The sequence below is a fragment of the Schistocerca serialis genome, chromosome 4 (assembly GCF_023864345.2).
Source record: "Schistocerca serialis cubense isolate TAMUIC-IGC-003099 chromosome 4, iqSchSeri2.2, whole genome shotgun sequence".
Taxonomy (NCBI): domain Eukaryota; kingdom Metazoa; phylum Arthropoda; class Insecta; order Orthoptera; family Acrididae; genus Schistocerca; species Schistocerca serialis.
The window spans coordinates 620,788,414-620,803,102 of NC_064641.1; the positions used below are offsets into that span (position 1 = coordinate 620,788,414).

At 42.8% G+C, this 14,689-nt stretch overlaps 1 protein-coding gene across 1 annotated transcript in view; it reads left to right on the forward strand.

Moving 5' to 3' along the window:
- Positions 1-14,689, forward strand: part of LOC126474640 (aminopeptidase N-like) — a 196,818-nt gene that overhangs the window by 58,182 nt on the left and 123,947 nt on the right. The window contains exons 8-11 of the mRNA XM_050102118.1: positions 4,576-4,708; positions 7,848-7,929; positions 12,861-13,041; positions 13,941-14,130. Coding sequence (XP_049958075.1) covers positions 4,576-4,708; positions 7,848-7,929; positions 12,861-13,041; positions 13,941-14,130 — 586 coding nt within the window. The remainder of the gene's footprint in view (positions 1-4,575; positions 4,709-7,847; positions 7,930-12,860; positions 13,042-13,940; positions 14,131-14,689) is intronic.

Consider the following 14,689-nt stretch of genomic DNA (forward strand, 5'->3'; position numbering starts at 1 on the left):
TTTTCCTCAGTTGCTAATAATAGCTTCAATTATGTTTTATCATAAATATGATATTGATAGGCGATGATAATGCAGTTAATATCAGCAACTGTTTTTTCTCAGCTGCTAATAATAACTTCAATTATCATAGTTATAAGAAATGTGACAGCCCTTCCCGTGACTTTTTCTCACTCATATGTAACTAGGTTGTACATCTTAGACGAACCAGAATGAAAAAATACACTATGTGATCAAAAGTATCCGGACACCTGACTGAAAATGACTTACAAGTCTGTGGCGCCCTCCATCGGTAATGCTGGAATTCAATATGGTGTTGGCTCATCCTTAGCCTTGATGACAGCTTCCACTCTCGCAGGCATACGTTCAATCAGGTGCCTCTTTAACTGTCGGCGGTCTCTGTCAGTCATCGGACGAGGTCGGTAAGTACGGTTTTGGCTGTACGTGTCCCTTCACGTTTCGACTTAACTTGCTATTGTGCTGTAAGTGTCACGCTTCCACTTCACTATCACACCGGATATAGAGGATCTAGGGATGTTTAGGAGTGTGGAAATCTCGCGTACAAACGTGTGACACTAGTGACGCCCAATCACCTGACCATGTTCGATGTCTAATGACTACTGAGGTCTCGGATATGGAATGGATCACGAGAATCTGTGTTAGTGAGGAAGAAAGATTGCAGGGTTTGAAAGGTGAACCGATTTGCTACACTGCTAATGCTGACACGTAGATTTAGAAATGAGGTCAGTCTGTTGTCAATTTCTTGTTACAGTATCGTTAGTGCAATACGCTCTGTTACGGCGGGAAGATAGAGTTCATTGTGAGTGAAAAGAATATTTCGTTTATACTGGAAATGCCACAAACCTATGTTGTATAAAAGATGACGGAACGATAACTCTGAGCAATCGATAGAGCAACAGCCCTTTATACAGCTGGCATGTGGTGCTAAATACGCAGATCAGCAAGAAATCTACAAGGTGACGCCACGACATTGAGATGACGGATTTACTTCGGACTTTGTGCACCTTTAGTAGGCCATTAAAACAACATAATGTGCAAGAAGTAAGTTGCACCTCTCTGGCAATACCGAGAAAATCGCAAGAGAGGTTTTACGCGTCTATTGTGTAACTGATGCGAAGATGCAGGCTGTAAGACGCCATTATGGTCAAGTGGTTAGCGTTCGCGCTAAGGAAGAAGGGTTATGGATGAGGCGATGATTCGAATACTGATACCACTCATTAGTAATCACTGGTCACATTATACAATTTATACGACGTTTGAGAGGTAATATAATGAAAAAAATCCCACAAACATTTTCATGAAGCTTTAATGAATTTCATATGTTATTTCTCTGTTTACTATTTTAATTAATTTTTCAAGGACGGGGGTAGACTTGGAAAGCCCAAGTCAAACCTCGATAAAAAATGATGCGAATGACCTTATTCAGTAATACAATAAGTCACACTATGCTAGACCACAAGAGTAATGTACAATTACTCGTGGGATGTGCTCTTGATATTATACTTTGCATGACGATATTTCTCATACAGACGTGGACAACGCAAATTGAAACGGTGTTAGTACATCGAATGAAATCAGTTATCCTACATTACAGGGACTGTTCAGATTTTCTAAGGTAAAACACACGTTGTTGACATTTTGAAAAATTTCTTTCTTCCGAGAGCACAGATTAAAAAATAAGTTTGAGCTAGAGTCGAGGCATCGCCTCAGACACGTTTGTCTTAGGAAGCTCGAACAATAAATATCTGACCACCATAAAAGCTAACGTGCGGTACCTACTAACAGATATACAGGGTGGTCCATTGATAGTGACCGGGCCAAATATCTCACGAAATAAGCATCAAACGAAAAAACTACAAAGAACGAAACTTGTCTAGCTTAACGGGGGAAACCAGATGGCGCTATGGTTCGCCCGCTAGATGGCGCTGCCATAGGTCAAACGGATATCAACTGCGTTTTTTAAAATAGGAACCCCCATTTTTATTACATATTCGTGTAGTACGTAAAGAAATATGAATGCTTTAGTTGGACCACTTTTTTCGCTTTGTGACAGATGGCACTGTAATAGTCACTAACGTATAAGTACGTGGTATCACGTAACATTGCTTCGTGATACATTATACGTGTTAAAATGGACCGTTTACCAATTGCGGAAAATGTCGTCATGTTGATGAAGCGCTATTATGATCAAAATGCCCAACGGGCGTGTGCTATGTATACTGCTCGGTATTCTGGACGACATCATCCAAGTGTCTGGACCGTTCGCCGAATAGTTACGCTATTTAAGGAAACAGGAAGTGTTCAGCCACATGTGAAACGTCAACCACGACCTGCAACAAATGATGATGCCCAAGTAGGTGTTTTAGCTGTTGTCGCGGCTAATCCGCACATCAGTAGCAGACAAATTGGGCGAGAATCGGGAATCTCAAAAACGTCGGTGTTGAGAATGCTACATCAACATGGGTTGCACCCGCACCATATTTCTATGCACCAGGAATTGCATGGCGACGACTTTGAATGTCGTGTACAGAAATTACGAGACGATGACAGATTTTTTGCACGCGTTCTATTTAGCGACGAAACGTCATTCACCAACAGCGGTAACGTAAACCGGCATAATATGCACTATTGGGCAACGGAAAATCTACGATGGCTGCGACAAGTGGAACATCAGCGACCTTCGCGGGTTAATTTATGGTGCGGCATTATGGGAGGAAGGATATTGGCCCCCATTTTAGCTATGGCAATCTAAATCGTACAATGTATGCTGATTTCCTACGTAATGTTCTACCGATGTTACTACAAGATGTTTCACTGCATGACAGAATGGCGATGTACTTCCAATATGATGGATGTCCGGCACATAGCTCGCGTGCGGCTGAAGCGGTACTGAATAGCATATTTCATGACAGGTGGATTGGTCGTCGAAGCACCGTCCCCGGATTTCTTTCTGTGGGGAAAGTTGAAGAATATATATGCTATCGTGATCCACCGACAACGCCTGACAACATGCGTCTGCGCATTGTCAGTGCATGTGCTAACATTACGGAAGGAGAACTACTCGCTGTTGAGACGAATGTCGTTACACGTATTGCCAAATGCATTGAGGTTGACGGACATCCTTTTGAGCATTTATTGCATTAATGTGGTGTTTACAGGTAATCACGCTGTAACAGCATGCGTTCTCAGAAATGATAAGTTCAGAAAGGTACATGAATCACATTGGAACAACCGAAATAAAATGTTCAAACGTACCTACGTTCTGTATTTTATTTTAAAAAACCTACCTGTTACCAACTGTTCTTCTAAAATCGTGAGCCATATGTTTGTGACTATTACAGCGCCATCTGTCACAAAGCGAAAATAGTGGTCCAACTAAAACATTCATATTTCTTTACGTACTACACGAATATGTAATAAAAATGGGGGATCCTATTTAAAAAAAAAAAAAAAAACGCAGTTGAGATCCGTTTGACCTATGGCAGCGCCATCTAGCGGGCCAGCCATAGCGCATCTGGTTTCCCCCTTCAAGCTAGACAAGTTTCGTTCTCTGTAGGTTTTTCGTTTGACACACATTTCGTGAGAAATTTGGCCCGGTCGCGATCAACGGACCTTTCTGTATACATCAAATTTCATTAAGTAATATATACTCTGAGAATCTGTGCTTAGTATACTTAATTCCTTGAACATGTTTTTGCAGAACGTTTTTGAATCCACATGAAAATTAATTCGAAAAACTAAATTGACTAGAAAAGTTGCCCTAAAATGTGACACATGACATGGAACGAAAATAAGCAAAGTGTGCTAGCTTTTTAAACTTTTCATAACTTACCTCCATGACGTCTACATTACAAGTACTGAGCTATTTATACGATTTAGCAGCTCTCTTAAATGCTACTCCCAGCGGAATTGATGATCAGTCTGTAATCTCTGTAATTTAACTCTGTCAACCCACATCCTTTTATTTGATGCATATACCAGGTTCAGCACCGAATGTAATGAAATTTTTAAAGCTTAATGGTGCTGAATTTCCTATTATCATTTGACAACGTCCATTACATTTTCGTTTGTAGCTCTTTTAAAAACTACGTTTTACTTGCTATTTATCTCAATAGTTATCTGCAAACAAAAAATACATGCACAAGAAGGGGCAATGGGTCTAAAATACAACCTAGGGAGATACCATGAAAGACTTTTGGTAGTTTAATATATTGGATGTACGCAGCGACACGTTGTGTTCCCTGTTAAAAAGCTACATTATCTGTTTTACTGCTGTGTCTGAGCCATAACGTTCTAATTTACTTATTATGACGTGATTGAGCTGAAAAATGCTCATGCCATATAAACTTCGCAAATTGTAAGCGATCTTGTCCTTGTACAAGTTAAGTCCGAGGGATCGAATGTAATTTTCATTTCATATTGTCACAGGTGTATCAAGGAAGCAATACAAAAGGAAAGAGTCGATTAACAGAATACAAATACTTTAACAGCGTAGATACTATCCATTTTACTGTGCCTTTGGTTGTCTCACTGATAGGCTCTCTCATTTATTATCAGTTGGAGCCCACGTGGCGAATCGATGAAGCGTTCGTGGTTTCAACCTTGCTTAGGCAAGCGATTGCCTACGATGAAGATCCTTCTGCAGCACCCATCACCAGCGAGGATGCTGGCATCAACATCTATTATAAAGGTATTCGCCTTTACTTAGGTATTTTTTACCAGTTAGCATCTGTGTTATTACAATTACTCTTTATTTATTGTTTGTTGGTAATGATGTTATTCCTTTCAGTAAGTGCGCGTAATTTTGAAAGAGCGTCCGTGGCGCAATACGCACACTTCAGATTTTTGCGACATATTGATTCTTCAACGCGACGTATAATTTCACCACTTTTGGTGAATGGACAATTGATCACAGTCCCAGATCAAGTCTGTAACATTTACTTTAGCTCGTCAGTTTTTGTTAAGGGACACGAGGTTCACAATGACTAATGAGACCAGGTAGGAAAATCACATGTATGATTTGCAATATCATGTCCTGTGGCCCTCCAATAACAATCAGATATATTCCAGGTTTCGAGCACTGGAGTGGAAACATACAACGTTATCAGTCACCTGTTAACATCCAGGTTACTCTTCCCAAATTCCTCGGTTATTTCAGAAAAGAGGAAGATCCTGGGATATGAGTTCAAAGATGTGAAGCTTAAGAAGTCAAAATAAAACCAAACACTTCAGAATGCTTGGAAACAATACGATTTATTGCCCCTCAAATAAGGCAAGAGGTCCGTTTTTTGGGTTAGTACTTCCCCCATCTATCGACACCTTCATCTTGCACAGAACTGTTGATTAATAATAACTGCAGATTGGTTTAAATCACTTTGAGAGTCACATCTGCTGATCAGTTACTACGAAAAAGCTGCCGCTGCAAAACTATTTTCGCCTGGTCTAAACGCTGAATTTAGAACTTCTGATAAAACTTAGAGTCGAAGTTCCATTGGATCTGCCTTCTTTCCTCGATGTAGGTCTGCGACAATTTCAGAGCACTCTCAAAATTTGTTCTTTTAGGCTTTTTAGCCATTCCGCGCTGTAGCTACGGAATGCTTGGCTTCTTCCTCGACCAGGGGCGTTCTCCTTGATTCAGGCCGCGCTTCAGCTAATAACAACACCATACATTGAAGGATTTCCTGGTGAGTCTTCCGGACTGTATGACCATTATCCAAGAACCTTTTCCGTACCTGATGTTTCATCCAGGGCTGCGCTGGACGTCTACAAAGGAACTCCTGGAGATAGTGACTCTTGTCGACCGATGAGTCGGACGTGGAGAGTGGCTTAAATACTATGTAAATGGGCGTAGTCTACTTTACACGTTATCAGTAAAAATAATCCTTGTCAGACATAAAACTTAACTATAGATTCTCGCCTGTCAAGGATAAATCTTATCTGTCGATTTTGCAGCGTCGCTGTGAATATACCACTAAGTTTCGTGGCTTCTTCTTTTCAGTTAAAATTATCCCCATGCTTACACATTTCGATGCCTTTCTATACAGCCGTGGATGATAGTTTGTCATTGTAGATAATTTTATTTATCAGAAAACTTCATTTAATAGTTAGAGCAGCAGTTCTCTGTGACAGGTAGAATGGCCACCAGACTGCGTTAGTGTTGTTTGTATTCATCGTTGTTACCGTGCCTGGTGGAGAATTTAAGGCGTATGAACAGTGTCAGTTGATGAGTGATCACTGTGTAGGACACGGATGATTTGTTGAAGAGCGTTCTCTTCTACAGCTGCGTTTTCTCTTTCCCTAGTCGCCCTGCCACAAACTCGTGTAAGGCAGCGTTATCAGCACAGTTTTGAAGGGACCTCATTGTGTGTCTCTATTTGGCCGGCTGGCCGAGTCGTACAGTATCCAGATTTGCAGGACATTCGGATGTGAATGTGTGAGAACATGAAAGTAGGCATACTCGCGCGCAAGGCTCCGATCGACCACATTTGACCACTACAAGGGAGGATCGCGTTATTGCGCACCAGGCACATCGTAAGCCCATCATATCTGTACCTCCAATAAGAGAAAAAGTAGTGGACTCCCTCCTACATTCTGTGCCGTCCCACACCAACGGTCGAAGACTAGTTGAAGTCGTATTAGGGAATTAGTGACATGTGTAGGCTGCAGTTAATAGCACAATACAAACGGCTGTATTTGGAACGGTACCATGACCGGGAGGCACGGACTGTTGGTGAATGGCACTGCATTATGTTCAGCGATGAATCCCAGTTCTGCACTACCCCTCTTGACCACTGTCTGCGAGTAGGGCGGCGATTTGGAAAGAAGTCACATTCGTCCAATGTTTTGGAGAGGCACAGCGGTATTTCTCCTGGCATCATGGGATAGGGAGCCATCGGATGTGACTTCAGGTCATGTCTGGTAGTGTTTGAGAGAACTCTGACAGCAGGATTCGTTACGGATGTCTTCCATCCTCATGTGTTACATCTCATATGGCAGTATCGCGATGCCATTCGTTAACAGGACAATGCTTGTCAAACACACGGTCTCTATGAACTGTCTTCGTGACGCTGAGGTACTCCCATAGACAGTTAAATCGACAGATCCGTCTCCTATAGAACATGAGGGACCAGCTCGGACGTAAACTCCGTACCAGTGCCAGTGTCTGGGATATAAAGGACCAGTTACAGCCGTTATAGACCAGCTTGCCTTAGGAGTGGATACAACGGCTTTACACCGTTCCCAGTCAAATCACTGCATGCATCCACGGCAGAAGGCTGCGATGCCATACTCATAAGGGGATTCGTACTGCCAATTGTTTGAAAATTTGACCTGGTATTGTAACCACTGAAATAACATCACATACCCTCTCAACTGGTGAGGCATAATTCCCGTCTTCCTTTCCGGGTGCTTAGCTTTTTCTGTCGGGCAGTGTACTGTCAACTTTGAAAGCAGCTGCACCAGCGCATGAGCGTATTTTAGTGGTTGTGTCTCCGGCTGCAGGTCTGTAGACGAGTGATGTGACGTCATTGAGGACACCTGCTGCACTGCTTTAGTGTATATTCGTAGTTCTGAGGATAAACACATTAATATTACCTAATTACAACATTCATATTACAGACCTGGAAATAAATAATTGTGTCTGTAAGGTATATGGTCCGTCGATGTCAGTAAAAATTTAATTGCAGATTAGTTTATGGATTCATATTTCTTATGATGGTGCTAAACAACTTTTATTTCGTTTGTTCCTTTTTCTTTATTTTAAAACTCTATTTAAAATAGTAATGCAAGTTCCGAATGAACAAAAATCTATCAATGTGTGTTTCTGACAGGTGGTTCGATCGTCAGAATGATGCAGCATTTTATCGGCACTGATGCGTTCTACGACGGCCTCCATAATTATCTTTTACAGAAGTAAGTACTTAAAGTAATAGAACATTAGAATTTTCTTGTAAATTGAGAGCAAAATGTCACGCGGAGTGGCCTCGTGGTTTGAGGCGTCCTGTCACGGACTGCGCGGCCGCTCCCGCCGGAGGTTCGAGTCCTCCCTCGGGCATGGGTGTCTGTGTTGTTCTTGGCATAAGTTAGTTTAAGTTAGGTTAAATAGTGTGTAAGTCTAGGGACCGATGACCTAAGCAGTTTGGTTCCTTAGGAATTCACACACATTTGAACACATTTTTGAGAACAAAATTTTCTTTATGTGACGGTTTTGTAAGAAGGAGACATACGCAGGCATTTAAATATTCGAAAAAGCACGGAACAGTAGACTGCAATATTGATCTGCTGGACGGATACGGGCAGGAAATAACTGCAAAGCTAAACTGAACTTCCTTACACAGGAACACTTAAAACAGAAAATCTCTCGTAAATTGACACAACTCTGTTTTGAACATAGTCGCTGTCAAAAAGTGGCGCAGAACACTCACGCAGCTAAAAGAAAAGTACAGCCCAATTAGACGGAACAAGTTCATGAAAATAGTGGTTCATGTAAACATATAATTCTTTAAAACCTTCTCGTTCCAAACACTTAACATCTGCGGGTCTTAGACCGGAGACATAAGATCATTGTCTCTACAAGTTGATTTATCGAAGAAACAAAATAAATTTACAGGAATTTTACTTTTACCATTTTTCTGGGCTAAGGTTACATAGAATAAAATGGAAACAAAAATGAAAAATGAACAACAGATATTTGAATGTCCAATGTGCAAACTGATATCATTTACAGTATTGTCATTTCGAAATTTTCTTTGTGGAAGACTATCTTCGCTACTGAATGAAGGACTTTTAAATAATTGTTTTTCGTGCCTTATATTTTTTAAGCATTCTCAATAGCATGCAATACATGATTCGGGTTATACGATAAATGCGTGGAGCGTTATACTGAAGCAGATTTTGACTTGTTTTGTATGGTGTTTTTAAGTTGTACGCACCTTTTGGTGGATGTTTCTCTTTTTTTAAATATTGATCACCCTACGACATGTGCCGGACTTGTCGGTCAACTGATAGTGCTACTCACTAGTTTCACATTCTGTAGTTTCCAATGTCACATACGTATACGTAAGTCCCTATTTTATGACTCTTTGGAGATATATATATATATATATATATATATATATATATATATATGATATACTGGGAAAGGGCGGGGCGAGAAGGAATGATCGACTGGAGGATGTCGAGGGGGGCGGTCGTACAGTTAGTTCCTTTTGGTTCTCGTGTGTCCTAGCGCGTCTGTCTCTGTGTACTTCCTACCTTTTTTCGTTGCTGGCTTATTCATTTGGGTGTATCTGTGTCTGTGCTGAGAGGGAAAAGACTTAGTATGGATCTTGATATCTTTTATTGCCGCTTCTGCAGTTAACTTTACTAACGACGGCTTGAAACAGGCAGCTCGAGCATGTTTCTATTCTAGTTTTTTAGTACAACCTATCGATCTGTATGCTGTGGCACACACATAGACAGTGCCAGTTGCCTAAAACTTGTACCTTCTTTATTTCGTGAACTGTCCAAGCTACCGCAAACAGGTTGCCGGCTCATGGTATTACGCCCAATGCCATGAAATTTTGTTGCTTGTGTATTAGACTCAACTCTTGTATCAGCCGAGATGCAGAAACAAATACAGTTTATAAATTAATCGATACAATTTTAACTGCGTTTGACGCTTATAAAAAGAGGGGTACAGTGGTATAATGATTCTTAATATTGGCTCTAAGACGTTTCGCAGAAATATATGAGGAAAAAACCTAAAATGAAAGGCAGTGCGTTCGGCATCGACTGTTGTGTAAGCACTGCCAAGTGCGGCTCCCGCGCCAGGCTCTGTCATTGTTTCGAGCCTTTCGACTCTTCACTTGCTGCCACAAAAGCTGTTTACTAATACATGAGTATGGAAATATATTTATAATACTTTCCCGAGGCTTGTTCTGATATGCTAGAAGTTAGCGCGTAGGTCCAGTCACGACATTCGAAGTTGTATCTTTGTCGTATCAAGTTGAGTCATGAGGACTTAACGTTTAATCTTATTGGCGTAGGTCTGTCGCCTTACTGCACATACCGACAAACCCTGGCCTGAGGCCCCTTTTGGCGGAGTTTAGGTCGCAACAGCCGATTCCGGCGGCCTAGTAATTTTGACTCATTTTTCCGATACCACTGTGAAAAGCTTTAATGTCAACTTCAATAACAGTTATACCACTGTAACCGTTCTTTTAAAACCTTTAGAATGGGCGCCTTACTGTCTGGTATGAGCAGTCAACAAAATTAGGTCATCTCAGCGTACTATTGTGTGCCGAAATCCTAGATTCGGTATTTTCGATGGTTCCGAAATAAAAGGGACGCACGTTTCAGGTTGTTCACACGAAGTGCTAGACGTACGCAATCTGGTCAAAGGAATCCGGGCACCAATTGGTGGGCAGTAATACGGGATGTTTCCACCCTCCACCGCTGTGACGGCTTCAGTTCTGCTGGGGACACATTCTATTAGGTGCCTGAATGTCTGTGGAGAAATTGCAACCCATTCCTCCACAGGAGCCGAAACCAGGGAAGGTAGTGATGTTGGAGGATGGGGCCTAGAGCGACGTCGACACTTTTCATCCTAAGGCTGTTCTATTCGCTTCAGGTCCGGACTCTGGGCAGACCAGTCCATTTCAGGAATGTTACTGTCCACAAACCTTTATGGCAGAGTGCATTGTCATGTTGATATAACAACTATCCAGAATGAGATTTTCACTCTGCAGCGGAGTGTGCGCTGATATTAAACTTCATGTGTGCCACACTGAGACTCGAACTCAGGAGCTTTTGCCAAGTGCTCTACCGTCTGAGCTACCCAAGCACGACCCACGACTCACGAACCGTCGTTATAGCTTTATTTCTGATAGTACCCCCTCTCCTACCTTCCAAACTTCACAGGTCTCCTGCGAACCTTGCAGAACCAGCACTCCTGGAACAAAGGATATTGCGGGCACATGGCTTAGCCACAGCCTGGAGGGTGCTTCCAGAATGAGATTTTCACTCTGCAGCGGAGTGTGCGCTGACATGAAACTTCCTGGCAGATTGAAACTGTGATAGGGCACTTGCCCGCGAAAGGCGAAGGTCGCTAGTTCGAGTCACGATGCGGCAAACAGTTTTAATCAGCCAGGAAGTTTCATATCAGCGCACACTCCGCCGTAGAGTGAAAATCTCATTCTGGAAACATCCCCCAGGCTGTGGCTAAGCCATGTCTCCGCAATATCCTTTCTTCCAGGAGTGCTAGTTTTGCAAGTTTCACAGGAGAGACCTTCTGTGAAGTTTGGAAGGCAGGAGAAGAGGTACTGGCAGAAATACAGCTGAGAGGACGGGTCGTGAGTCGTGCTTCGGTAGCTCAGTCGCCGGCACGGTGGCTCAGCGTGTTCGGTCAGAGGACTGCTCGCCCTCTGTAATAAAAAAACTGAGTAAAGGAATCAACGATCAACTTGAACGGATGTCTTGTGACGTCTGCCCAGACCAAACTCAACGAACAATGCCGAATAAAATGAAAAAAAAGACGGTAGGGTACTTGCCCGCGAAAGGCAAAGGTCCGGAGTTCGAATCTCGGTCCGGCACACAATTTTTATTCTGGCAGGATGCTTTGTATCATAATTATCTTTTGCGAACAGTTCCTCTGTTGCACACACTACACAGTGATGCGAAATTTGTTCATTTTCTTCCGTATTTAGCGTTTTCCTAAGCACAATACGAGGACCACATCCTGGCCAACATACTGTTGGCACTACACATAGTGGTAGGTAACGTTCTCCAACTACGCGCCCATCCGAAACCATTCCATCGGATTGCCAGAGGGTACAGCGTGATTAATCATTGCAAATCACTCGTTTCTAGTTATAAGCTGGCCAGTGGCGTCGCTCTTTACACCATCTCAAGCATCGCTTAGCACTGACTACAGAAGTGTGTGCCTCATGAGGAGCTGCTCGAGCACTATACCCCATTCTTTTTATCTCTCTAAGCACAGTCATTGTGCTAGCTGGACGGCTGGTAGCACTTTGCAATGAAGAGTGATCCTTTCGCCGATTTCTTGCCATTTTTTTACAACCATCCTCCGCAATATTCGACGGTCCCTATCCACCAGTACATGAGATCTGTCTGGTGCTGCCGGCTGGGGTGGCAGAGCGGTTCTAGGCGCTACAGTCTGTAACCGCGCTGCTGCTACGGTCGCAGGTTCGAATCCTGCCTCTGGCATGGATGTGTGTGATGTCCTTGGGTTAGTTAAGTTTACGTAGTTCTAAGTCTAGGGGACTGATGACCTTAGAAGTTAAGTCCCATAGTGCTCAGAGCCATTCGAACCATTTTTTGTCTGGTGCTGGTTTCTTCTTGTTTCCACTTACAGGCACATCAGCAACCTTCAGAGGGTTTAAATGTCCCTGATTATACTGTTACTCAGGTAACATCCCGTGGCTAGTCCACGTTCGAAGCCACTGGGCTCTCCTAACCGACCCATTCTGCTGTTACTGCGCCATCATAGTATCCCATTCAACGAAACATCGTCGATATGGGCTTTCAGAGCCGAAGGCTCACTCATGTATCCTTGATGACTGCACGACAAAAAGCTTTACACCTCGTCTGGGCCCGTCAACACCGACATTGGACCTAAACTGTGGTGACATCTAGCGAACAATTCCGCATTACATACGAGTGTCCTCATACGTTTGATGAAATAGCGTATATTACGCTCCCAAAATAAGTGGTGCTCAATACATCTGGTTACTATTTGAAGCTCTTTCTTTTCCAGACACAAATACGGACCTTACGTGAGCGAAAAATCAATGTTCTTAACTTATAATTGTCACGAGGTGCATAAACGACACTACTGCTCACAGCCAGTTCAGCAACGCCACGGATGACATCCTATTTGCGGCGATGGACGCGGTGGCGTCCTCGTCGGACCTGCCTTCCGACGCGACTGTGTCATCAGTGATGCTGCCGTGGGCGCGGCAGGCCGGCTTCCCCCTCATCACCGTCACCAGGAACTACTCGGACGGCTCCGCTGTCGTCACGCAGGTGGGCATTACTTGCAAGTTGTATACGTTTCCACAGTGGCGTAGTAAGAGTGACGTTTCCTTGGGCGTACCATATCCACGTGCCACAGCTTTTCATTTCAGCAAACTACATTCGTCACACGAAACTTAGTTATCAGCGGAAGGAACAGTCAGAAGGCAATAACGTTTGGCAAGCAGGTCACACAAAAAGACTACAGTTAGACTGATTTAGGACTAATTTTTACTGAGTTTCACAGACAAACACAATAAACATCACTGGTGTACAGTAGCAGTACTGTCGAAATCAATCTTCTAGACTAATCGACAAATAAGACATCTGGATGCAGCAATCATAATTTATTTGCTTCTTTAAAAGTTTCGAGGATTTTGCTCCTCCAAGTATGCTATCCTGTCTTTCCTAATAAATAAAAATAAATTTTTAATAATAACAAGTTTTTAAATCGGACGAAAAAGAATAAAGTAATTTCTGCTAGCCCCATACAGATTCCCACCCAATACAGACAGTCCCGAAAATTCGTACTTGTGAATTCTTAGTAGCTGTGACAACACTTGTAAGATTTATAATGGAAAAATTCCCAAGTTTGCCACAGCTATAAAAAATTCACAAGTAAAATTTTTCAAGATTGTCTGTATGGGATTGGGAATCTGTATAAGGCAGGGAGAAATTGTTTTACCGTTTTCAGTCCGATTTTTAAAAAATCTTACTTCAAAAATTTATTTTTATTTTAATAATTATTTGGTATCTAATCGCACTACGTCTGTGGTATTTTATTTATTTATTTTCTTTAACTGTGCCGGTCCAAAAGTTCATGAAGCCGTCCACGTTTCTACTGTGGGTTTTTAGGATTGGCTTTGCGTAGTTCTAGCAGCGTAACTGACGGTACCTCGTGGCATCCACAGAACCGTTGGCTGGTGCCTGCTGATCCCAGCGACGAGACGACGTGGACGGTGCCCGTGACGTACACGTCCAAGTCGGAGGCCGCCTTCTCCACCAGCACGAGGCTGTGGCTGACCGACACGACGTCGCGGCTGGACAACGTCGCCGACGCCGCAGCAGACGACTGGGTCATCTTCAACCTCAACGTCGTTGGTAAGTGACCAGCGGCGTTCCAGTTACAAACAAAATTGGAGACCACCACCGCACACTACGTACAACGTAAACTGTGAAAATGAAACAAAAGATCACTACGTTAGCCTCGAAACTAGTCCTGCGAGTAAACTGTACTATTTCTGAGCTGGAATACGTGCAAAATCTTATCTGAAATGTTAACGTTTAATTAAGCACCAATGGGCTTCATGGATTTCGGAAGCAGTTTAGTGCAAATCTGAGCGAGAGTGTACTACGGCTGTGAGGAATGAAACCTCCGTTGCGCTGCAAATAGTTAAAGAAAATTTTCTAGAACAATCTTGAAAGTACACCTTTGTATTACTGTCCTATATAAATCAAATTGAAACATTAGATATATTTCTTAACATGCTAGCGAACTCCCTCTGCTTAAAAACCGAGCGAGGTGGCGCATTCGGGAGGACGAGGGTTCAATCCCGTCTCTGGCCATCTTGATTTAGGTTTTCCGTGATTACCCTAAATCGCTTCAGGCAAATTCCGGGATGGTTCCTTTGAAAGGGCACGGCCGATTTCCTTCCCCATC